We start from the raw sequence: 24,220 nt of genomic DNA on the forward strand, positions 1-24,220 counted from the left end.
ATCCATTTGTTGGGTATGAACACTGATTGCACAAGGGAGATGATTTTGTCGAGATGTGGTCTGAGCTTTGCAACAAGAAGCTTTGAGATGACTTTATACACAACGTTGCAAAGGCTTATAGGCCCGAAATGATGAGTAATTGAAGGATTAGCAATTTTAGGAATGAGAACAATGAGAGAAGAATTTACCCCCTTGGGCATAGTCCAATTGGTGAAGAAAAATGTGACTGCTTTGATGACATCATTTCCTGTGGTTGGCCAGAGCTACTTGTAAAATGTTACAGGGTAACCATCAAGTCCAAGAACTTTGAGACCTGGCATGTTGAACAGAGTAGACTTTATTTCATTTAGGATGGGGATCTTGCAAAGCTTAGAGTTTTCATCCTCGGTTTTGCACAGCAAAGCCAGGTGCTCAAGATTGGGAGGGAAGTTGACTTCCTCTTGCTTGAACAAGGTCTTGTAGCTGTCCAAGAATAAATTTCTTATGGAGTTGGTTTCTGTGATCCAATAGCCATTATTGTCGCGTATAGCGTCAATATTGTTTCTTTTGCGTCTAATGATTGAGGAAAGGTGGAAGAACTTGGTATTTCTATCTCCGAGCTTGAGCCAAAGTTCTCTAGATTTTTGACGCCATAGAGTTTTGCTTCTTGACAGCCATTCCAAGAGTTCAAATTGAAGTGCTACCTTAAGAACTCCATTATTCTCTGTTGGTGGTTCTTCTTGGATTGCCCTGATAGCTTGGAATAGAGAGTTAATTTTATCATGACAATTGCTGAATACTTCTCTATTCTACTTTCGAAGGGCATCCCTGGTTAAGGCTTACTTCTTGTAAAGTTTGATGAACTTTGATCCTTTTACATGCTCTTTCCACACGGTTTCGATGACAGAGTAGCATCGTTCATCTCTAAGCCAAGTTGCTTCGAATCTGAAAGGGCAATGAGCGAAACTAGTTTGTGGATTGGTTTTGAGAAGTTTTCGTGTGTGATTGGAGCTGATTGCTCCTAGATAGGTGATTGAAGCTCTCGGGTATGCCAACCTCCATGATATATTTGCTATGCCTCTATTGCCTCTGTCCAGCTTTCTCTTGATTGAAGCTTTTCCCCATATGCCTTTAGCCCAAGTGTATTTACTTCCAGTGTACCCCAAGTCAATGGCTCCGAATTCGAACATCAACTCATTGAGATAATTGTTGGTTGATGAGCATCCTTTCCTTCCCCCTAAAATTTCATCCTTATTGAGAATAAAATTAAAGTCGCCTATACACATCCAGGGTCCTTGATGGGACTCAAAAAGAGCCATGAGATTTTCCTAAGCCTTTTTCTTTTTGGAGAAATAAGGAGGTCTATAGAACTCAACCATGAGTCACTCATAAACAGAATTTGAGACCTAGACTGCAATGAGGCTTTTATTAAATTCCACTTCACTGATCAAGATACTATCTTTACACAAAACATAGAGTCCACCTATTTTTCCACTTGCTTCAACAACTAACATGTTATCAAATCTAATAAAGCTTTTAACAAAATCAATCCTACTGGCTAGAGCCTTAGTTTCAGACAAGAAAATTAAATCGGGCCTAGCCCTTTTTATTTGACCCTTTAAGGCTCGAATTGTTGAGGCATTGCATATGCCTTGACAGTTCCAATCAAGAAACTTCATGGATGGTGGGGGCATGATAAGGCCCGCCTCCTTGGCCATAGAATTAGGAGAGTATTGATGATCAGAATTAGGTGTGCTGTGGGAAGAGTAACCATGGGAGAAAAAATTACAAATATATTTTTTTCCTTTCATTTAGTATGAAGAGTTCCAACCTCGGCTATGGAATGAGCGTGGCTATCTTAGGATCAAGGTAGATTGGTTCCAGACTACTTATTGCTTTTTGAGTCGCTTGGAAAAAAACTTGAACTCCTTGTCTGTGACCTTTCTCTTGGGGTTGGATGAGGGTGGTGGCAAGGATGATTGAGTAGGTTGATGCTCCTGTGACTATAGGACTAAGCAAGTGTTTGGGGTTAGTTGTGATTTGGTGGTTTGAGGTGAGGAGATTGGGGGCGATGTAAAACTTAGGTTTTCTGTGAAGTGATTTGGTGTATAGGCTTGGGATGTTTTAGTAGTGTGGCTTGGGCTCAACATGTATCGGTTCAAGAAGTTGGGTTTTGCATTGGGCTTGGGTTTTAGGCCCACTTGGACGGGTGTTAGACGAATGAAATTACTCAGGCCCACGTTCTGAGTACTTCTTGAAGTGCCCTCGTGTACGTTTGTCTCGATGGGCCTTGACTGTGGGGTGCCCTCATGTCAATTTAGTTGCATTGGACATTCTTTTTTTTTGGTCAACAAAGAACTATCATTAAACTTAGGAATTTATAAGTCTGTTACAACGAACGCAAGCTTTATCAGCCGCTAACAAACTATCCACCACAGGCGGTGGGTACAAAAAAATTACAAAAGAGTCTAAGCTATTAGCTCCAAGCTTGGCCAACGCATCAGCACATTGGTTAGCTTCCCTATAGATGTGGATTATCTGCTTGTTGGGAATCTCTTTCACCAAGTTCCTGCAATCAGTAAGCAACGGCTCCATTAACAAATTATTGGTATTGTTATTCATGAGTAGAACAATACTTAAAGCATCTAACTCAATGATGAGGTTGCTTAACCCCATCTCCTTAGCTATTAGGAGACCATCCCTTAAAGCCCACAACTCTGCCATGCAGCTGTTGGTACACCCAAGAGGCCTAGCATAACCTTTCAACCAATTCCCATCATGGTCCCTAATAATGCCGCCACCACCTGCACGACCAGAGGAACCAAAAGCAGCCCTATCTGAGTTAAGCTTAGCCCATCCCATAGGAGGTTTCTCCCACCCTACTGTAATGAGAGTTTTAGCTTTAGGCATCTTAGCATTCAGCCCAACAGAAAAATATTCAGCACCATCTTTGATGCTTTTCCTGAAGCATGACCGGTCCACCCTACCTGTCCTAAAGATAACATTATTCCTATGAAGCCATAAGTTCCACACACCCATGGGAAACAATATCTTCCATGGGATGCCCATCCATCTGGACTTGATATCAGTTTTGCAGCTAGCTTCGAGCCACTCACAAACCGGCAAGTCAAAAGTTTCCCTCAGGCTAAGCGGGAAATGAAGTTGCTGCCAAAAAAACTGAGCATACTCACAGCCCCTTAATAAATGATCAATTGTTTCAAAGTATTTATTGCATAAACAACAAATGGGATCAAGACTTAAATCCCTTGAACCCAAAACATCCCCGGTAGGAACACTGTTATGCAGACACAGCCAAAGGAAAAATTGAACCTTAGGCAAAGTTTCTACCTTCCACACCCAGGCTATCGAAACCGATTCAAGGTTCAAAGGGTTTAAACCCCTTGCCAAAAGGTAGGCAAATTTCAACGAGAAAAAACTGTTCTTGGAGAAGGCCCATTGAAGCGTATCCTCTGCCTCTTGATTGCAAGACAGCGGAGTAGCTTTAATGGCATTGAGAATATGGTCAGGCAGAACAAAGGATAGGCTATGGCCTTGCCATTCATAATTATGATCAAAACATTGCTTCATCGTAATCAAATCTTCATTGCGGTTCAAAGGACCCTCAATAACAGATCTCAACACACCCATTGGAAGCCAAAAATCAACCCAAAACTTCACTGGCTCTCCATTTTTTACCGACCATTTAAGCCCTTTAACATAAACCGGACCTCACTTCTTAAACGCTGCCCAACAGCTAGAACAGGGGAGTTTCTTCCCTTCTTCAGTCATTCTCCTAGGGGAAAGGTACTTGGCTATGATCATTTTTGCCCATGGAGCTTCCTTTTCACACGCTAGTCTCCAACACAACTTAGCTAACAGCGCATTGTTTCTGTCCTTCATCTTATACAGCCCCAATCCACCAAGTTCTTTGGGAAGTGTCACCTTATCCCATCCAACTAAATGCAGTCTCCTTTTTTCTTCTGTTGAACCCCATAAAAAGTCCCTTATTAATTTATCCACTTGATCACAAACCTTAGCAAGAAGAGATTGACACTGCATATAGTATTCTGCCACAGGGGTTGCAGCAGCTTTAACAAGCACCAATCTACCAGCCTTCGACAATAATTTAGATCTCCAACCATCCAGCTTACTTTGAATTCTATTAATCACAAAGTTATAAGCATTCCCCATTCTACCTTGGTAAATGATGGGAAAACCAAGGTACTTACCTAAGTTACTAGTTTCGGTAATCCCCAATCTTCTACAAATGCCTCTTCTCCTTCCACCAATAACATTAGGAGAAAACAGAATTTTCGATTTCTCAAGATTAATTTTCTGCCCAGCAAGGTTGCAGAAATTATCCAAAACTTCGATAATGGCTTCGCAATTCTTCCTATTTGCCTTAGCAAAGAGCATCAAGTCGTCTGCAAAAAACACATGAGAAAAGCTAGGCCCACTTCTAGATGCCCTAACCTTGTCCCATCTCCTACCTTCACACATACTAGTGATATGGGCTCCAAGGAATTCCATGCACAGAAGAAATAAATAGGGAGAAATAGGATCTCCCTGTCTTATACCTCTAGAGGGTTGGAAAGAATCCAGCTTGCTTCCATTGAACAATAAGGCTGTGTTAATGGTAGCCACGCAGCTCATGGTCAACTTAACCATACTCTCCGGAAACCCAAAGTGCTCAAGCACCATTTTGATAAAAGACCACTCTAAGCGGTCGTATGCCTTTTGAAGATCAACTTTTATAACCATAACCCCTGTTCTCCCCTTCCTCTTCTTAAGGGAATAAATCAGCTCTTGGGCGATTATTACATTATCCGTGCCCCTTCTCCCTTCAAGGAAAGCTGTCTGCATAGGGGAAATTAGAGAAGGTAGCAAGTGGCGAAGCCTCAAAACAATGATTTTTGAGATAATCTTATAAATCGTGTTGCATAAACTTATGGGCCTATAATGGCTGACAGTTTCAGGGCCGGGTTGTTTAGGGATAAGGGCAATAAGGGTTTGATTAAGGTACTCCGGAACCTTTTGTCTAAGAAACACCTCCTTAATCTCCCTCTTAACCGAGTCACCCACCACAAGCCAAAATCTTTGGAAGAAGCCAGCATGTAGACCATCAACACCAGGAGCTTTGTAAGGCTTCATAGATTTGAGGGCATTCCAAATTTCCCCATCAGATGGAATATTGGTCATGCTACCAGCTTCCTCAAGACTAAGCTTAGCACACCAATCCGAACTCTATTGAGGGGTAGTAGGGCAAAAAACTTGCTTTGTCTTATACAGCTTCTTGAAGCTTGAGTTAAAAATCTCCTTCACTTCCTCAACATTGTGACACCATTCACCCTCATTATTTTGAACACAAGTAATTCTATTCTTGCTTCTCCTTTTGAGGGCAGAGATATGAAAGAACGACGTATTTCTCTCCCCTGCAATAACCCAACTAGTTCTGGATTTCATAGCCCACAGCTCTTCTTCAATTTGGAGAACTAAATTATACTCCTCAGCCAATTGCTTTTGGAGATTGATCAAAAAACTATTTGGGCATACAGCTAATGCTTTCTCAGCACCCAACATCCTAGCTAAAATCTTCTTCTTTCTTAGGAAAACATTTCCAAAGACTTCTCTATTCCATCTTTGGGCCTTGGTCTTGAAGTTGGAAATAGCCTCAGCTAGATTGCCCTCCCTACCAGCCCAAGCATCTCTCACCACCACCGGAAAATCACTATGGCTCAGCCAAATAGGCTGAAACCTAAATGGCCTATCAACATTAGACCCCAAGAAAGGATACAAGTTCAATAACAGGGGGCAATGGTCAGAGTTGATTCTAGCTAAATGGGTTACATTGGCTTCCGGATACAATTCTTTCCACCCCGGATTAATCCAGCATCTATCAAGTCTACATTGGATTAAATTTCCCAGCTCTCTCTTATTGGTCCAAGTATATTTTGGACCTGTAAACCCAAGATCCATTATACTACAATCATTCATACACTCTCTAATAGCTCTAACCCTTCTTTGACAAATAGGATTCCCCCCATACTTTTCATCAACAGAAAGGACTTCATTAAAATCGCCCATGAGGGCCCAAGACAAATCATGCATATTGGCTAGCATCCTAAGGTTATTCCACAGCATGCAACGTTCCTCAAATCTAGGACTTGCATAAATGGCACTAATTAACCAGGTAAAAGACTGAGATCTTACCCGAATCATCGCATGTATCTCCTGCTCCGTAGTTGCCAGGACATTAACATGCACTAAATCTGATCTCCAGAGCATCTAGATTCCTCCTGCAAACCCAATAGTATCCGCCACAGCATACCCATCAAACGGGAGAGCTTCAATAATCTCATCAGCTCTTGCACCACTCAACCTAGTCTCCGTAATCACCATGAGAATCGGAGAATGCCAATCGACCAAGTCCATAACCGTCTTTCTGAATTAGGGTTTCATAGCACCCCTGCAGTTCCAAATCAATATATTCATAATTTTATACGGGGTAGAGAGAGTGTCGAAACCAGACAGAGAAGAAGAATTTTCAGTGTCCCTCAACCTCCATGCCTCCAACAACTCCTTCCTCGACTCCCATTTCCCCCGGAATAGAGTCACCGAATGTTTGATTATCCCCAATTCTTCCTGAGATGCCTTGATTAGGATCGTGCCATTCATCTCTGGCTCGGCAAACTGAATCATCTTCACTCCGTGCAGATTGCCCATCAACGAGCATTCCACTGGCTTGGATTGCAGGACCTTCCTTACTGTGATCCTTGGTTCCGTCAACTTCGCTTCTGCCTCTAATAAGAATTTTTCCGAGTTCTGCATTACGGATTTTGTGGCTAATGGTCTTGAGCTTGTCTCCAGAGGTATTGGAACAGGCGGACGGTCCGTCAAGAACCTCCACCACGGGTTCGGAGTCAGGATCCAAGCGTTGTCTTTCATCGGCAAATATCCCAGTTGCTTGCTTCTCTCCGTTAGCGGGAACAGATTTTTCCACGCCACCATCAGATTGGTCTCGAACTAGCCCCACACATCCGTTGGATCTTGTTTTATCCAACGTATTGTTTCCTCGCTCACCGGAATGACTTTTCCTTTGTAACAAATCGCCCACTTTTCTCTGCCTTCCATCGTTGCTGCTTGAATGATCAGTAACAGAGCTAACTTTCTCCTTTGAGTTGTGTGTCTCTGTTGGTTGTATTTTTGGACTTAGAGAGCTTGAAAGGCCGAGTGGGCCTTTTTGTGTTTTAGCCCCAAATACAAAAAGCCCATCCTTAAAAGCTCGGGCCCACCTCATTAGTTTGCAGTCCAACTAAGCTAGTTCTTTTCTGGTTCAAATTGGCGCGCACGCCTTTGTCCTTCGCACTCTTCCTAAGTTTTGATTTACCGATACTTGACGTAGCCATCACATTGGTCTCCTTCTGTGACACAACACTTTGCGTGTGCAGGACTTTCCTTTTACCACTCTTACTGTTTTGCCCAGCCACAATAGGCTTAGCTGTGGAAGCTAGTGACATCTGTGTCAGAGGTTCCTCTACCGTTTGCTTCTTCTCCGGATAGCTCTGCACAGGCTTTGTTTTGTTGTGAGATTTTTTCCTGCTAACAACCATCCATTCCCCATAATCTTCCTGAGAATTCTCCTTTCCCTTCATCCCATCTTCCCCTTGAGTTCTTTGCACCTCCGTTTGCCCCTTATTTTGCTCCGAGCTCTGTTCTCTATGTTGCTCTCTAACTATAAACGGGCAAGCTTCAACTTTATGCCCGATCCTACCACACGAAAAACAAAGGGCATTTATACCTTCATACAGCACACATTGTTCAATCTTACGAAGATAAATTTTCCTTACCAATGGCTTATCCAAGTTAACTTGAATACATAGCCTAGCAAACCTTCCCCTTTCCTTATTAGCTGTATGATAATCAATCCTACGAACTAGACCAATGGCTCTCCCAATTTTCTTAAGAGCATTGGGCTCATAAAATTCCATGGGTAACTCTGGTAATCTTATCCAAACAGCAACTGAAGAGAGTGTTGCTGTGGAAGCTTTGAACCCTGGCTCCCATTGTCTTATGGCAAGAAATTGCTGGCCAATGAACCAAGGACCACCTGTAAGTATAAAATCCACATCCTCCACTAATTCAAATTTTACAAGATAATAATCATAGCCCAAGTCTATGTAATCCATGCCACCAGTTGGGTTCCACATTTTTCGCACCCTCTCAACAAGGAAGGAAAAAGCCATTCTCCTCCCAAAAGTTTTGATGATAAGAGCTTTTTGCCATGGAGCTCTCATACGGGCTTTTTCTTCCTTGGAGAAACCTATTCTAATGTTGCCATCCTGCTCATATTCTTCTTCATTATCAGATTCCAAGTCTTCTTGCATTGAACAATCAAATCCAAATGCTTCTGCAAAGGCACCGGGAATAGCCCCCACCAATTTATCCTTATAGCTCTCCACTTTGTTTTCTCTTCCAGTCTCATTCGTTTCAAAGGCACGATGGCTATCTTTGAATTTCATGGTACTGCGAGCAAGGGTATCTTCTTCCTCATCCGAGCGCTTCAGCCTTTCTCTCTCCTTGTTGCATTGGACATTCATCACGCGCCTATATCACCCAAAAAAAAAAAATTCACACTCCAGCCAGTAAGGCTTCCAAACTCCACGTTGACTTCCGAACCAATCACAAGAGTTCACACCCCAAGCCCCTTTTGCACGAAGCCTAATTTCGATAATTTCAGATTCCACTAATCCGAGGGTCAAGAATAAATCTAATCACCAAAACTATAAACAATCGAACGGCCAGAACTCCTCGCCCTCCTTATCTTATATTCCACACCCTCGTTTTCATCGTTCTTTTAAACCCTTTTTAGCCTTTCTCATCTTTGACGCATCGTCAAATACACTCTCACAGATTCCCAAAACCCAGCCTTCCCCAAAACCCTAAAATTTAATTTCTCTCTAATGGCTCCGAAACGCCCATCTCATCTGGACGATCCACCAGCTGCCTCGTCTTCTGAAGAAGAAGAAACTTCCTCTGAAGATGAAGAAGACGAAGAAGATGAAGAAGAAGGAGAAAGTTCATCTGAAGAAGAAGAACACCAAGCTGAAGCAGCTAAAATTGATTCGTTAACATCCACTCCAGTGAAACCCCAACCCAAAAAACCAGACCCTCCTGCTCCAATCTCAAATTCCAAGCCCCAAACCCATTCTTCTTCGTCCGGGTCGGAATCCGAGTCTGAAACCGAATCCGGATCCACGCCCGACCCGAATGTCAAACCCTTAGCCTCCAAACCCATGGAGCCCGACCCGACTCCGGTGAAGGCCACGAAACCCAGATCCAAGCCTTCCTCCACGAGATCCTCCGCCACCACCAAGAAGCGTCCGAACGGCGAAGCCGAAGCCACGCCATCGAAGCGGGTCAAGAAGAAGGACCCGGAACCGAAATCCCAAGACGTCGTCGTTTCACCCTCGGAGGACTCGAAGAAAGGCGGCGGCGGCGGCGGGGACGAGAAGAAGCTGTTCCAGAGGCTGTGGAGCGACGAGAACGAAATCGAATTGCTGAAAGGGATGTTGGACTACACCGCCTTGCGCGGCGCGGATCCCGCCGCAGACGCCGCCGCGTTTTTCGAGTTCGTTAAGAAGAGCCTCCACGTGGAGGTCACGAAGGCCCAGCTGGTGGACAAGATGAAGAGGTTAAGGAAGAAGTACAACAACAATGCCGGACGAGGAAAGAAAGGCAAAGACCCGACTTTTTCGAAACCCCACGAGCAAAAGACTTACGAGTTGTCGAAGAAGATTTGGGGCTCCGTTGAAGCTGCTACTGAGACTGAGAAAGCTAAGGACATCAACAATGGGAAAGCTAAAGCTAAGGACAACAAAAATGGGAAAGCTAAGGCTAAGGACAACAGCAACAACAATAATAAGAATCAGAAAGGTAACAGTTTGATTAGGAGTTTGAAGGAGGAATTGACGGAGTCGTCTCCGGTTTTGTACAAGTATGGTGAGAAGATGGAGATTGATGGGGATTCGGGTTCGGGTTCGGGTTTGGGGAGCTGTTTGAATGGGATGTTAAGGTTTGATAAGAATGTGTGGTTGGACGAGAGGGTCATAAAGCGTGGGCTCAAATTGATTGATGAAGAGAAGAAGGTGGAATTGGAGGAGAGGTGGAAAGAGGTGGAGTTGGCTGAATTGGAAGTGTTTGTGAAGCGGACCGAGTTGATTAAGGACCAGGCCAGGTTGATACTCGAGGCATACAAGGACCACTGAGGTAAAGTTGTGGTTCTTTATGGGGGATAATCATTGATTTGGGAAGTTTGTAATATTTTGATTCTAGTCTCTTGCATTTTTTTTTCACTTTTCATGTTAATAATGTTGTTTGCTTAAATGGTACTTAGCTATAGAGAAATGGGATAGTTGGTCCTATAATTACTGCTGTTGGGTTATGCCCATACTTGTAAGCTTGATAAGGCGGATCCTCTTCTTGTAGTAGTTTGACATGATGTTGCTCAATTCTCAAAAATTGTGGGTGTGGTTTCCTTTTGTTCTTTGTTGGTAAGTATCATAAATTGTTCATTTTGTGTGATTTTGCAGTGTCAATGATGTTTGCTTGTGTTGTATATGAGTTGTGTATCATCTTGCATGCTGGTAAGCAGGCTTGGGAAATTGCAAATCAACTAGTTCTGGGTTGTTAGTTGGCCACTTCACGTATGTTGTGTATATAAAAGATCATGCTTTCATTTCTACCCAGGAATTTTAGACATGTGACCCTGCAGGCTGCAGTGTGACACCAAATGAGAAGAAATAAAGACCTTAGTTTAATCTATTATGTCTTAGGTTATGTGGTTTTAGAATTTTGTTTTATAAGTGGTGGCATGATGGATGGATGTTAGCCAATGAACTCTAGCTGATGTAGGCATGAAAGATTAATTTAATTTCATGCTACTTCGCAAATTTTTCTGTCCAAGATTTATTTAATAATGCCATTTTTGTAATTGGCATTTAGCTCTAGAGAAGTGGGATAGTTGATCCGATAAAGGCTTCTGTTGGGTTATTGCTCATACTTGTTGGCTCGAGGTCTTGACAATTTTTTTTCTTGTTCGTGGCAGTGTGATAAGGTGGCTCCTCTTTAATTAGCTAGTTCGACATCATGTTGTTCAATTTTCATGAATTATGTTTTTTTAGTGAGTTTTCTGTGTTCTGGTGTAGGTTGATACTTGTTAGCTTGAGGTCTTGACAGTGACAATTTTTATTCTTGTTTGTGGCAATTTGATATGGTGGCTCTTCTTCTTGTAGCCAGTCTGACATGATGTTCAATTTTTCATGAATTGTGGGCATGGTTAAATGTTATGTCTTTGATAGTGCGTTCTGTGTTATGGTGTAGGTTGATAGTTGATATCAAGCCTTTTCTCATTTTGTCTCATTCATGGATAGTGTCAGTGATCTTTGGATTGTGTGAGTGGTTTGAATAGAATGTGGCTGATGGAGCTCATTTCTGTTTAGATGGAGGTTATACCACATGTTCTAATTAGTCTTATCTATATTATTATTTCTTTGTTTATCATTTATTTTTGAGGAATTGCAAACCAACTAGTTATGGTTACTAATGAAGAGAAATGAAAGGTCAACAGAATTTTTGGATATTTATTTAACAAGTTAATGCCAACTTTATTTTTAGGGCTAAACTGTAATTTCCGTAACCCTTGCGAATTAAGGTTATTTTTGTAGTTTAATTAAGTCTTGAATTTTGGTGGAGATCCTTAATATCTTAGGTTTTTGAATTTCTCTGTGTCCAAGTTAGTCTCTTATTAGTTATTACTTTATTAGGTTCTTAGTTTATTGGTCAAATGAGAAGCCCTAATGATGCTACTAGTACAACAAAGAGTCATTGTGTATAATTGGCCTTATTGTTCTTCCCTCCATTTCTCTCGCTTTTCCTTCTTTTTGATGTGCTGTCATTGTTAGCCTGTATTGTTCGAGTGCACTGTCCACTGATTGTGGAGAAATTTGATTTCCAATTCTTCTTACCTTTTTTCTTCCGTACAAAACCTCCTCATTCTTGAACCCTAATCCTTATGTTATAAAGTTTTAAACCCTAAATCCACAATTTCTCTTAAACCTTAACAGGCCACAAGTACATGTGGACAAATTCTGTAATTTGTCCTACATAACTAGCTCAATTAGTGCATCCAGGAACAAGGTGGTGTGTGAGATCTTGAGTACAGAAGTCAAGGCAGACCAGTTGTGTGTGTACTAGTACAATTAAAAAAAAAAGGATGTTTTCTAATATGGTGCATGGTTTCCTTGGCATTGCTTTAGCAGGGGAATCCAAATCTATTTGTTTTTTATGCTTTTATAGGGGAATTTTAATCTATCAATTTTTTATAATAATGTTCAATTAATTTTGAGGTTTGTAGTATTTATCTTCTTGTGCATTTCTTCAATGAGTGTCTATTTCTTATATTGCACATGATTTATGAACATCTAATCAGTTGTTGATTAGAATCCATTTATTTAGTATACTATGATTTGCAGCTCATTTATCACTGTTATTTGGGGCTCCGTGTGGTATTTCTTACTGGATTAACAATTTATGCTCACATTTTGAATTTAATTTGTAATAAATCTGCTTAAATCTTGAGATTGGCCCTTTCTCATGGATCCAGACTTTAATTGCGAGTCAAACCAATTCTTTCTTTATTTTTCACATGAAGTTTGCTGGTATCTTTTTATTGGTACTTTCTTTGTAGCAAAGCCTTTTATTTTACTTTAATTGAGAGAAAGATCTGTGTTACCATACTGACTTAGGAACAGTAATGTAATTTTTTCCCAATTTTATTGTTGGATGATAACTTGTACATGCCTATCCTGAGGAGTCATGGCTTACAACTTAATTGAATGGATCTGTTTACTGGCAGAAGCAAAACAGTTCAAACATTATAAAATTGTTTATAAATGGTCAACTTCTTATAAATTGTTCATAAAAGATATTCATAAAACATTACCTTAATTTTTTTTTTTCCAATTTTCTTGTGTGAATAATATTGTTACGAGGTGGCAAAAATAAGAGCATGAAACGAATTTAACCTCCGTGACATTGTATCCACAGCCACGCACCTGGGAAACATTTCACGAGTTTCTTATGTTTGGCTATGATTCATCGCTTATTCACTTAGAACACATAAAATTTTTTAGAAGAATAATTGTCTAACAATGTGTCAAATTATTATTATTATTATTATTCTTATTTTGGTTAAAAGGAGATAATATATAAAGCAAACTAAATGGCCACAATAATACAAAACAAGGTGGTGTTTGAGAACACCATTCCCAACCCCAACCTCCATAAAGTTTGTATCAGAGAAACTATAGATTATTTCTACTGTGTGGGCAAATCCAGGCAGCTATCCCTGAAAGTTGTTGTTCCAACCAAATAGACTAAACCATCGATGGGGTGGCACAAGCTTAATACTGAAGGTGCATCCCTTGAAAATCTAGGGAAGGCTGGGGGCGGAGGTATCATCAAAGACAGCCATGGAAATTGGGTGAAAGGATTCTCGAGTTCGATTGGTTATACCACCAGCATTATATCAAATTATTATTATATATTAGGATGCCAATGCAGCGATATTGCTAGGTGCAATAGGAGAGTTAAAACCTTTTATTATTTTATGAGAGTCAAAGCCTTCAACCAATAAGTAATTCTGAAATTTTATTATTTTTGTTGTTCACATGGTATATTGGTCGTAGTTTTAGCATTTTACTATTAATTAATTTTAAAATAAAATTGAGTTTTTTTTTTGTTTTTTGTTTATGTCTATGTTTATTTACCCTTTAGAGTCAAATCTTTACTCTATTACTGATTGGAATTTGATACCTTTGTTGATAGAAGCAATGAAATACGTGCTTTTTATTTCTTCCTAATGTGTTTTGAAAAAAAGAAAACAATGCCTCTTATTTCTTAGCCCTATAAATGAATTTTTTTTTTTTAAAAAAAATTCAGAAATGTGACTCATTACTAATTGGATGCAGGCTATAAAAACAGAGTAAGAAGGTACAAAAATTCATCCTAAGCTTAGGATAAATTAAATAAAGTTCTAGAAGTTGTGGACACCCATATTTGAAAAAAAAAAATTGTGTATATCAATAGAGAACTATGTCAATTTGTTACAAGAATATCTGATTTTGAATATCATATCCATATAATTGATTGCATCAACCCTCTAATTTACTCTAAGCAATCAATTCCTTGATTTCTGTCTTCAATTTGGGGAAAGTAAATCATACTATCCAACAAGTATATATGTAACAGTTTTGAGGCATGTATAATTACAAATCACGATTTAGTTTTTTACTTTCACTTTATATTTTGATGTTTTCTGTAATCAGTTATACGCAAGAGCATTTGTTACAAATAAAAATTCAATTGCTCTGGGCACAGTGCATTTTGTGATTACAACTCAAATTTACCCCTTTAATTACCTCAACATTGTGATCCTGACCATAATTAAAGATCTTTTCTTATTAAGTTTTTATTATGTGTGGTTGCCTATCGACAAGAGCCAACTTTAAAGTAGAGCCAATAGTTAACTCAAACCAAAGTAATTTTTTATTATCAATAAAAAAATGTAGATGAAAGTTTAGATAAAGATTGTAATATAAAAAAAAATGATATTCTACAACGAAAAAATTATTTATCTATAAACATATCATATTTTAGATATATATACATGTATTATTTATTATATATTTTTGAAATTCATCAACATATACAGATTTTTTTTTCTTAAATTTATCATTTTTCTTAAGTTAATATGTGCAAACATGTATTAGTTGTGATGTAACTATTTAAATTTGAAAATAAATACACACATTATACGTTTACATTCATCAATTTAAACTATTAAATCAATCATAAAACTATACAATGAAAAAAAAAATGTTATTACTATTATCTTTCAAAAATCATAAAAATTGCTCTTCTTTACGAATTTTTGAATATAAATAATTAAATTTAAGTCACTAGGGTATGCATTTATTGTTGAATTAAGTATGTTCTTTCATGTATATGCATATGTTTATGTTTAAGTTCATGTTTGTTTATATAGAAAAATTTACCCTTCAGAGTTAAAAAACCACTCTATCACTGATTAAAAACTTTGATATCTTCATTAATAGAAGCAATGAAGTACATAGTGTTGATTTTAATTGTTGATTTCTTGCCCATGTGTGTTGGGGAAAAAATGCGTCATAAATCTTAGCCTTATAAATGATTAAAAAAATTTAGAAATGTGACTCGTTAGTAATTGGATGCAAGTTTTAATTTGATATGGTGGCTCCTCTTCTTGTAGCCAATCTAACATGATGTTCAATTTTCATGAATTGTGGGTATGGTTAAATTTTGTGTCTTTATTAGTGAGTTTTGTTTTATGGTGTTGGCTGATAGTTGATATCAAGCTTTTTCATTTTGTGTCTTGAAGCATTTTGTCTCATTCATAGATAGTGTTAGAGATCTTTGGGTTGTATATGAGTGGTTTGAGTAGAATGTGTCTGATAGAGTTCATTTCTGTTTAGATGGAGGTTAGACTGCACATTCTAATTAGTCTTATCTATATTATTATTTATTTTTGAGGAATTGCAAACCAACTAGTTATGGTTACTAATGAAGAGAAATGAATGGTCAACAGAAACAAACTTAACAGACCTAACAAATATAATTAACAAGTACAAATACAACCTGTTGGAGATTTGACATGTAGTGCAACACCAATACTGAATATGGGCTGTAGGCTGTAGCATACTGATGCTGCCTGAGACCAATTGTAGTATAAAGTGTACAACATTATTGCTTAACAGTTATTAGGCCATTTTAGGTACCTCATGTACATGAAAGATTGTGTTTTCATTTCAACCCACGAATTTACGACATGTAAAACTGTAGTGTTTTGTGACATCAAATGAGAAGAAATAAGGACCTTACTCTAATCTATTTTGTTTTAGGCTATGTGGTTTTAGAATTTTGTTTAAGAAGTTGTGGTGGGTACATCATGTATATAATAGATTGTGTTTTCATTTCAACCCAAGAATTTTCGACATGCAACCTTGTACTGTAATGTGACACCAAATGAGAAGAAATAAGGACCTTAGGTTTTGTGATTTAGAATTTTGCTTTAGAAGCTATGGCATAATGGATGGATGTCTTGCTAAGCCCACGAGCTCTAGCTTATGCAGGCATAAAAGATAATTTCATACTACCTTTCAAATTAGTCTATCCAATATTTATTTTATGGGGGCACACATGCGAAGACAATTGAAGTAAGAGTCATGTGGTTTTAATGCCAATTTTGTTTCTAGGGTAAATTGTAATTTTTGTAACCCTTGCGAACTAAGGGTATTTTTGTCATTTAATTAAGTCTATTTCATATATTCCACATGATTTATGAACATCTAATCAGTTGTTGATTAGAATGCTTTATTTGGTATACTATGATTTGTAGCTCTTATCACTGTGATTTGGGCCGTGTGTGATATTTCTTACTGTATTAACAATTTATGCTCATATTTCGAAGATAATTTGTAATAAATCTGTTTAAATCTTGAGATTGGAACCTTTTTCATGGACTCAGACTTCAATTGTGATTGAAATAAATTCTTTGTTTGTTTTTCACATTTGCTGTGTTCTCATTTCCTCTCCTTCCTTGAAGTTAGGAAGCATTTACTGGTATCCTGTCATTGATACTTCTTTGTAGAAATGCATTTTCTTTTACTTTAATAGAGAGAAAGATCCGTGTTAGATGCCAAACTGACTTAGGAACAGTAATGTAGTATTTTGACCCAATTTTACCTATCATGAAGAGTCATGGCTGACAACTTAATTGAATGGATATGTTTACTAGCAGAAGCAGAACAACTCAAACATTTATGACATTGATTTTTATCCTTTTGAATTTTGTCTCTTTATCTAAGGAGAGCAACATAAAAATTGAATCAATAAACTTTTCCCGGGATGTACTAACTGTTAAATGTAATTCCTGACTGTTAATCAACTTTACTAAGAGCACTAGCATTTACATCCCCAGTTGCTATTTTACAACCAAAATTCCAAAAAACATGCTCCATCTGGGTTGGTATATGAAAAAAATTATACAACCCATGAATAATAAGTTCCTAAATATATAACCCAGTGTTCATGAGTTGTAAACTTAAAATCTAATTTTTTATTCTTTCTTTCTCCCTCTCTTCTCTCTTCTCTGACTCTCCCTCATTTCTACCTCCACTGTTCTTTGTCTATCTCTCTTTCTGTTTTTCCCCTTTTCTCTTTCTATTTGATTTTTTTCTCTTTTCTTTGTTTCTTTCTCAGCTATTTTTGGTTGGGTTGAATCAATGGTTAATGGGTTTAAAGTAGTGAGTTGTTTCAGTGGTTACTGGGTTTTGATTGGTGGTGGACATTTGGGTGTTGGTTGGGTTTCACGGTGGAGATTGGGTTCGGGTCACGGTGGAGATCAGGTTTGAGTATAAGTCACGACGGAGATTGGGGTTGAATTGAAACCAATCTCCAATCGGTGGGTTGAATCGGTGTAGATCGGTGGTGCTGTGGTGGTGGTGGTGGGTTTGGTACAGGTTTTTACGTTGTAGGTCTATGATGGCTTGTGGTGGTGCTGGTTTACTAGGTCTATGATTTTTTTTGGTGGTGGGTTTACTGGTGGTGGTGGTGTGTAGTGCAGTGATGATGGGGTGGGGTTGCTGGGGTTTTTTTTTTTTTGGTTGGTGGTTGGTGGTGGGATGGGTTTCAATTTTGGATTGCTGGGTTGTTTCAATTTTTAGTGATTGGGTGGTGGTGGTGGTGCTTGCTGGGTTTTGGGGCGGTGTGGTAGAGAGAGGCTTGTGGTTCAGTGGTGGCTGGTTTTTACTGGTGGGGGTGGGTGGTGGTGATGGTGTTTTGGTTGCTGTGGACAGAGAGACAGAGACAGAGGGGGAAGAGGGAAGAGAGAGAAAAAGTAATTTTTTTAAATATTATTTAATGTTGTAGTTTATTTGTATATATTAAGAGTATTCAGAAAGTTAGTTATTATTATTTTTTCAGTCAAAAATACTCCTAAATTAATTAACCAACAACTTAAAACTGGGGTTAAAATAGTAAATTGGCAAAAGAAAGTTAGTTATTATTTTTTTTATTGTTAAAAATACCCCTACCTAAAACTTAAAAATAGGGTTAAAATAGTAAATTGGCAAAAATAATAAACTCCTATTTCTACATTGAAATGCTTTCATATTTTTAATAAACTCCTACTTTTATGTTGATTTAAATTTCGACTTCTATTCACTAACTCCCTACAAAATAAAATCACTCTTTTGTTAGTTTTAAAACTCCTCCAATCTACAAAACTCACCCCATGTTTTTTTTTTTTTTTTTTTGGTGATTGGAAAAAGTAGAAATTTCAAATTATAATAAATGCAAATTATTAATCTTTACTCAAAAAATAAAAGAGCCTCTAAAAATAGAATCTGGGATGTTAGGTGAGTTGTAAAATAAGATGGTAAAATAGATAAGATAGGTTTTTAGGATGTAAAATAGAACTTTTTTGGCACCTTGAATGCTAATGCTATAAGCAAAAGAAAAAGGGGGAAAAAAACAATATTACCAATTTTCCACTACTTTGACCGGTTGATTTTGAACCAAGTTCAATGGCTTCTACGCGTAATAAACTTGCAACATCTCTTTCAATCTTTTCCAATTTGCTTTAGACCCATTGATGTTGCCTATACTAGTGTGTTCCTTGGCCAGGCCAGCCTATGGGCTGGGTCGTCTCTCGATTGCTAGGTAGGCAGAAATTGAACTGAATTGTATCTCAATTGACAAAAATGAAGGCTGTGAAATCAAATCATTCCGCCTTCTATAGAATATAGAACCAATGGGCGAAATGGTCAACTTCTTAGGAATTGTTCATAAAAGCTATTTATAAAACATTACCTTATCTTTTCCAATTTTCAGGTGCAAATTGGAATAGGTATTGCACGGTTGCACCGTGCAGTTCACAAGTTACCTTAACTTGTGAAAGAGAAGTTAAAAAAATTAGTGTAAAAGTAAAATGATAAAAAGTTTAGAGGGTAAATTTTTTTTATTCAAGAGCTGAGATTAAAAATAACTTTTGAAACTTTTAAGTTTAACCTTTAATTTGCAATTGCATGATGCAATAGCGGGCAATTGGACTTGATCTCAGTCTTGTGAGTAATATTGTTACATGGTGACAAATATAAGAGCATGAAACCAATTTAACCTCCATGACTTTGTATCCAAAGTCACGCATCTGGGAAACATTTTACAAGTTTTTTATGTTTGGCGATGGTTCATCGCTTAGAACACAGAAAAATTTATAGAAGTATAATGACCTGTTTGGATGGAGGGAAGAAAGAGGGGGAGTAGAGTAGAATTGACTAAAAATAAGCTAATTTTAAGTTAAATTTATTTTACTCTACTCTACTGTACTTCCCATTTCTCTTCCTTAATTCAAACGGACCATAATTTTCTAATGTGTTTCAATTATTATTATATACTGCTATCACCTGGTGTAATAGGAGAGTCAAAACCTTCAACTAATTCGTAATTCTGAAATTTAATTAATTTTGATTTTCACGTGTGTTATATTGGTAGTAAGTTCAACATTTCGCTCTCAATTAATTTTAATAAAATAGTTTTTTTTTTTTTTTTATATAGTATTTTCCTTAGTATATAACTCTATATTTTTCTCATACATGTCTCACATGTGAGACTTTTATGACAGTGAGAAATGTGTTTCATACATAGGAGGTATCTTTACCTTATATGTCAGTGAAAAATTGTGTTTCATATGTAGGAAATATCTTTTCCTTATCGTATTTAATTATTTATAAATAAAAAAATTACAGATAATGAGACAAAGGATGAAAAATTATTATTATTTTTGGGTAAGAAAAACATTTTACAATTAAAATATTTTCTTATATTGCAATATACAGTTCAAGTTGTCTCTTTAAATGACAACCCGTTTAGCGCTATAGTAAAAACAAAATCACTGCACTATATTTTTACTTTTCATTGTTTTAGGGTCTGTTTGGTAGGCAAGTTCCAACTCATATTTTTCACCATTTAAGTTCTCCCTCAAATTTGAATATGCCGCATGGGGTAAGTAAGTTTCGTTCTTTTCACTCAAATTTTGCGTTTCCCGCTTCTCACAAAACCCAAAAAACCGTAGAATTGAAACGAAAACACAAAATCACAATCCAACCGTCCAAACAATTAAAAACCAACGGTCCCAGATCACGATCCGCGTCACTCAACCTAATTGGCCCACACAACTCTCCACCCCATATAAAACCCAACCACCCTAACCCATCTTCTCTCACATTCCACGCTATTCAAAGAAACTCACACACGCATTCAGTTCCCTCTCAAACCTTCTTCGATTCCCAAAAGTTTCTCTCTCTCACTTTCTTCAATGGCCGGAAGAGGCAAATCTCTCGCCGCAGGCACAGCCAAGAAGAGCACATCTCGGAGCAGCAAAGCCGGTCTCCAGTTCCCCGTCGGCCGTATCGCCCGTTTCCTCAAAACCGGCAAGTACGCCGAACGCGTCGGCGGTGGCGCCCCTGTCTACCTCGCCGCCGTCCTCGAGTATCTCGCCGCCGAGGTCAGTTTACAGTTTTTGACAGTTACAAATTCTGTTACTTTCGTTTCTTTTAAAAGTAGAAAGTTTACTTCTTTGTTATCGATTTTTAAAAAACGTTTTGTGCGGTGAATTTTTCAATCTTTTAGGTTTTGGAATTGGCTGGGAATGCAGCGAGAGACAACAAGAAGACACGTATAGTGCCACGTCATATCCAGTTGGCGGTGAGGAACGACGAGGAACTGAGTAAGCTTCTTGGGTCTGTGACCATCGCAAACGGTGGCGTTTTGCCCAACATTCACAACATGCTCTTGCCTAAGAAAACCGGCGCCGGTTCCAAGAGCGGCCCAATCGATGACTAGACCGGAGGAGCTTTCTCAAAGATCTATTTTGCCAGAAAAAAAAAAGAAGAGAATTGTGGACAGTGGTATAGATAGGAATTGTGGTTCTTAGATTTGGTGATTGTAAGAATTGGTAGGAATAGGATTTGATTAGATTAGGATTTTCTATTGTCGTTCTGTTTGGATTTTTAGATGGTTTCTTTGCTTTTTGACAATTCAAGATTTGAATTTGATTGTTACAAGATTTGCAATATTGAAATGTGAATGATCTTTGCAATTGTCTAAATTATGATATGTGCTTTTTTCGGCTTGGGCTTTTTAATGAGTAAAAGATTGATTAACAGATTATGTGGTAAATTGTAAAAATAAAGTTTTAAAATCACAAATTGTTTTATAGTTATTTTTGTTATGATTTTAATGTGGTAAATTGTAAATAGAAAATTATTATTTACATATGGATTTAATATTTTTTTTTACCAATTATACTTTATTATATCATAATTATAGCAAAAAATTATGAAAATTTGTGTTTTAGATATATTTTCTATTCATAAAAATCTTATGGTTTGTATAATAATATGAACTAATTTGAATGGGAAAATGTGTTGTATAATTAAAATATTTGTTCCAATATTTTCTTTGTTATGTTTCTCATATTTAATTTTTCTTTTTTAAATTACTGTTACATATAATTCTACTTTGGGTAGCAATTGCTCACGACCAATATTAAAGTGTGTTAACTTTGAAAAAAAAAACGCATATCAAAAAAATAAAGACTGAAACTTTAAAGAGTACTCTCTAAGTACACAAATACGAAATGAACAAGAGCGCAAATTATGCAGTTTTTTTCCTTCAAATTTCAAAAGGTTACCGCTAAAAAAGTAATTGGAAAACAATGTTTTCAAACAATCATCCTACAAATTACAACCAATTAAATAAAGGCACTCCTGTGCTTTGATGTATGTAAAGCTTATTTCAATTAAAGAGTTCAAACTTGACAAAAAGAGAAAAATATAGTACTGTAAAATTAAACAGAGGCGGTGTTTGTAGGCCCTGCAGCACCTCCAGCAGGGTTCCTTGGCTGTAGTCTCTGTTTTTCTCTTTGGGCAGCAGTGACAGACACATAATAGGAAACTGCAAATAGTCCATGAACAAAGCATAAAATCCCTCCTATAGACAGGAATCTATGGTGTGCTATCCCACAAGATTTTCTTGATCTCGAATTCGACATTGTTCCTATGATGAGCATCGAGAATGCAATGACTAATACGATCCTGATTGGTCACAAAGGTTAAGCATTAGAACACTCTAGTTTGGGCTATACAATTATCTTTACAAATATTATTCCCAAATTCATATACATTTTTATAACATGCTTGAGTGTTAATTTGTGATTAAATTACAGACAGTAGTTACATGCAAATCACTACGAGTACTTGATGAAAAGTTGATTTTGGCGTATCAATCGTAAGCCGACACTTAAGTATGTTATCTTAGTTACCTTAATTAAGGCTATGATGTTTCCACGCAAATATAGTTGTATCATAATCTACATTCTGTTTGAAAACCTTTTAAAAAAAAAAAAAAAAATTTCTCACTACTTTTTAGGTAATGGTGTAGAAGGGATTGTGTAACGTTGAGCGTGCAACACATACCAAGCGAAAATGAGAGAACCAATAGCTAATTGCTGGTTTGGTGTGGAATTTGAGAACTCCGCCTTGGACCCAACGCAAGTGCAACCACCAAGCAACTGAGCAATAACATGAGCAAGGAGTAGAAGTATAATTGCAGCCAACCCTAGCTTGAAAGCCTGATAGCTTGGGTCTCTACACTCAAAAATCCACATCCTCAAATGTTTCACCTACGAAATAAAGACAACAAAAGAGAAAAACAACAAGTTATTAATTAAACTTGGAATTGAAATTGTCACTATAAATTCAATTATATGGTTAGAAACTTAAAAACACCTTGTTTTGAGAGATTTCAGCTTCAATGCCAAGAATCCCAGCAATAATGTCCAAAATCATGATCAAGAGGCAGACAAGAAAGCCATAGTTTCTGGCCATTTTTTTTCTCCTTTCTCTGAATTCAGAGCTTTGATAGCGGTGATTGTAGAAAAGGAGAAGGGAGTGATTCTAATTCTATGGGCAACTTCCCACGCTTTTTATTGGCAAATCTTTATGGGATTTAGATGAAGAAGGGAATACGAATAAAGTTGAGTCATACATGCAGGCCTAGCTATAACATATATATAAGAAGAATTAGCTGTGCTCTCAGGGTAAAAGCTTCCTTTGTCTTCACATGTTTTTTCTTTTTTCTTATTTTGCCTCAACCTTTCTTTTTAAAGTTTGGATTCCTTTCATGGGGAACAAGGAAAGCAGAGTATCACCGGCAGGATGTATCTTGTATGGACAGCTGATAATAGATCCCACACTGAGTTCCAAAGTCATATGGTTTTGAGCTCTTATTCCTCAATAATTTATTGGTCATGACTCAATTAGTGTTAATGAATCAGGTTGCTTATGTAATAGTATGGTGATCGAATTTCCGCTAGAGTCTAATTCACAATGGAATACATGATCTCCTATACATAATTAGCTAGGTCTTTGAAAGTTCTAGTAGTATTGGGAAAGAAAAGAATCATAGCTAGTCCGAACGAGTTTTAGAGGTACGTACATACTAGTGATTTCTTAGCAGTTCTTAAATGCAACTTGCTTGCTTTGAAAAAGGCCTAGAATCTATCCTTAGCAGGCCTTAAAAAATGGCCTCCATACACCCTGGAATCTACATATGGCATCGATATTGAACATTTATTTATGTAAATCTTAATAAGAATTCATGTGGCATTTCACTCTCAATGTTGATAATAATGTTGAGTATTTGCAGGGTTATTGTGTAATCGAATTTGGATTTGGAGGCCAGAAATAAAATTTTGTTTAAGAAGTGCAGAGTGTATCCTTCTCAATTTAACCGCTTGTTCCTATAGCATTATAACTGTTTAACTTTAGAACTCCATCCCAATTCAAAGGCTGTTTTGATGCAGCAATTAAACATGACAAGATGTTACTGGATCTTGGATTCCAGAGAAGGAGAAGAAGAGATCTCTCTTTTTGGGCGAGCCTCATGCAGCCCATTTTGAAGTTTCATCTTTAATGTGCTCTTCAAGCTTCCTTTTTTTTTTTTTGAAAAAAAAAGAAATTTAATTTGTGCTCTTTAAGCTGGTTATAGCAATATTGCACTTAAAAGAGGATGTGCTATGAATGTG

General features: G+C 37.5%; 5 protein-coding genes across 5 annotated transcripts; 2 read left to right on the plus strand and 3 right to left on the minus strand.

The window, feature by feature from the left end:
- Positions 1 to 263: 263 nt before the first annotated feature.
- LOC115991178 lies at positions 264 to 1,298 on the minus strand. The gene is made up of 2 exons (XM_031114916.1): positions 823 to 1,298; positions 264 to 729 (listed from the first exon to the last, which is right to left on the minus strand). Exons 1-2 carry the CDS (start codon positions 1,296 to 1,298, stop codon positions 264 to 266), a joined length of 942 nt encoding a protein of 313 aa, XP_030970776.1.
- A 3,925-nt stretch (positions 1,299 to 5,223) lies between these two features.
- LOC115991179 lies at positions 5,224 to 6,264 on the minus strand. Its single transcript, XM_031114917.1, has one exon. It carries the CDS (start codon positions 6,262 to 6,264, stop codon positions 5,224 to 5,226), a length of 1,041 nt encoding a protein of 346 aa, XP_030970777.1.
- Positions 6,265 to 8,820: 2,556 nt separating this feature from the next.
- Positions 8,821 to 10,521, plus strand: LOC115992529 (probable transcription factor At1g61730). The gene has a single exon (XM_031116733.1). The coding sequence runs from the start codon at positions 8,940 to 8,942 to the stop codon at positions 10,242 to 10,244; it is 1,305 nt and encodes a 434-aa protein (XP_030972593.1). The 5' UTR covers positions 8,821 to 8,939; the 3' UTR covers positions 10,245 to 10,521.
- A 9,823-nt stretch (positions 10,522 to 20,344) lies between these two features.
- Positions 20,345 to 21,244, plus strand: LOC115988697 (probable histone H2A.1). The gene is made up of 2 exons (XM_031112295.1): positions 20,345 to 20,638; positions 20,764 to 21,244. Exons 1-2 carry the CDS (start codon positions 20,450 to 20,452, stop codon positions 20,974 to 20,976), a joined length of 402 nt encoding a protein of 133 aa, XP_030968155.1. The 5' UTR covers positions 20,345 to 20,449; the 3' UTR covers positions 20,977 to 21,244.
- A 556-nt stretch (positions 21,245 to 21,800) lies between these two features.
- LOC115988331 lies at positions 21,801 to 23,176 on the minus strand. The gene is made up of 3 exons (XM_031111862.1): positions 22,923 to 23,176; positions 22,611 to 22,816; positions 21,801 to 22,229 (listed from the first exon to the last, which is right to left on the minus strand). The coding sequence occupies exons 1-3, from the start codon at positions 23,019 to 23,021 to the stop codon at positions 21,983 to 21,985; spliced, it is 552 nt and encodes a 183-aa protein (XP_030967722.1). The 5' UTR covers positions 23,022 to 23,176; the 3' UTR covers positions 21,801 to 21,982.
- Between the last annotated feature and the right edge of the window lie 1,044 nt (positions 23,177 to 24,220).

This window comes from Quercus lobata, chromosome 5 (genome assembly GCF_001633185.2).
Source record: "Quercus lobata isolate SW786 chromosome 5, ValleyOak3.0 Primary Assembly, whole genome shotgun sequence".
Lineage (NCBI taxonomy): Eukaryota > Viridiplantae > Streptophyta > Magnoliopsida > Fagales > Fagaceae > Quercus > Quercus lobata.

Bases quoted from the DNA above. Each gene is read 5' to 3' on its own strand.
- LOC115991178 (XM_031114916.1), bottom strand. From the start codon at position 1,298: ATGGCTCTTTTTGAGTCCCATCAAGGACCCTGGATGTGTATAGGCGAC. The intron at 730-822 runs GTAAGCCTTAAC...CCAAGCTATCAG, and splicing joins TTCATCAAACTTTACAAGAA to GGCAATCCAAGAAGAACCAC.
- LOC115991179 (XM_031114917.1), bottom strand. From the start codon at position 6,264: ATGCTCTGGAGATCAGATTTAGTGCATGTTAATGTCCTGGCAACTACG.
- LOC115992529 (XM_031116733.1), top strand. From the start codon at position 8,940: ATGGCTCCGAAACGCCCATCTCATCTGGACGATCCACCAGCTGCCTCG.
- LOC115988697 (XM_031112295.1), top strand. From the start codon at position 20,450: ATGGCCGGAAGAGGCAAATCTCTCGCCGCAGGCACAGCCAAGAAGAGC. The intron at 20,639-20,763 runs GTCAGTTTACAG...TCAATCTTTTAG, and splicing joins TCGAGTATCTCGCCGCCGAG to GTTTTGGAATTGGCTGGGAA.
- LOC115988331 (XM_031111862.1), bottom strand. From the start codon at position 23,021: ATGGCCAGAAACTATGGCTTTCTTGTCTGCCTCTTGATCATGATTTTG. The intron at 22,817-22,922 runs GTGTTTTTAAGT...TTTATTTCGTAG, and splicing joins CTGAAATCTCTCAAAACAAG to GTGAAACATTTGAGGATGTG. The intron at 22,230-22,610 runs GTATGTGTTGCA...GTGACCAATCAG, and splicing joins GGTTCTCTCATTTTCGCTTG to GATCGTATTAGTCATTGCAT.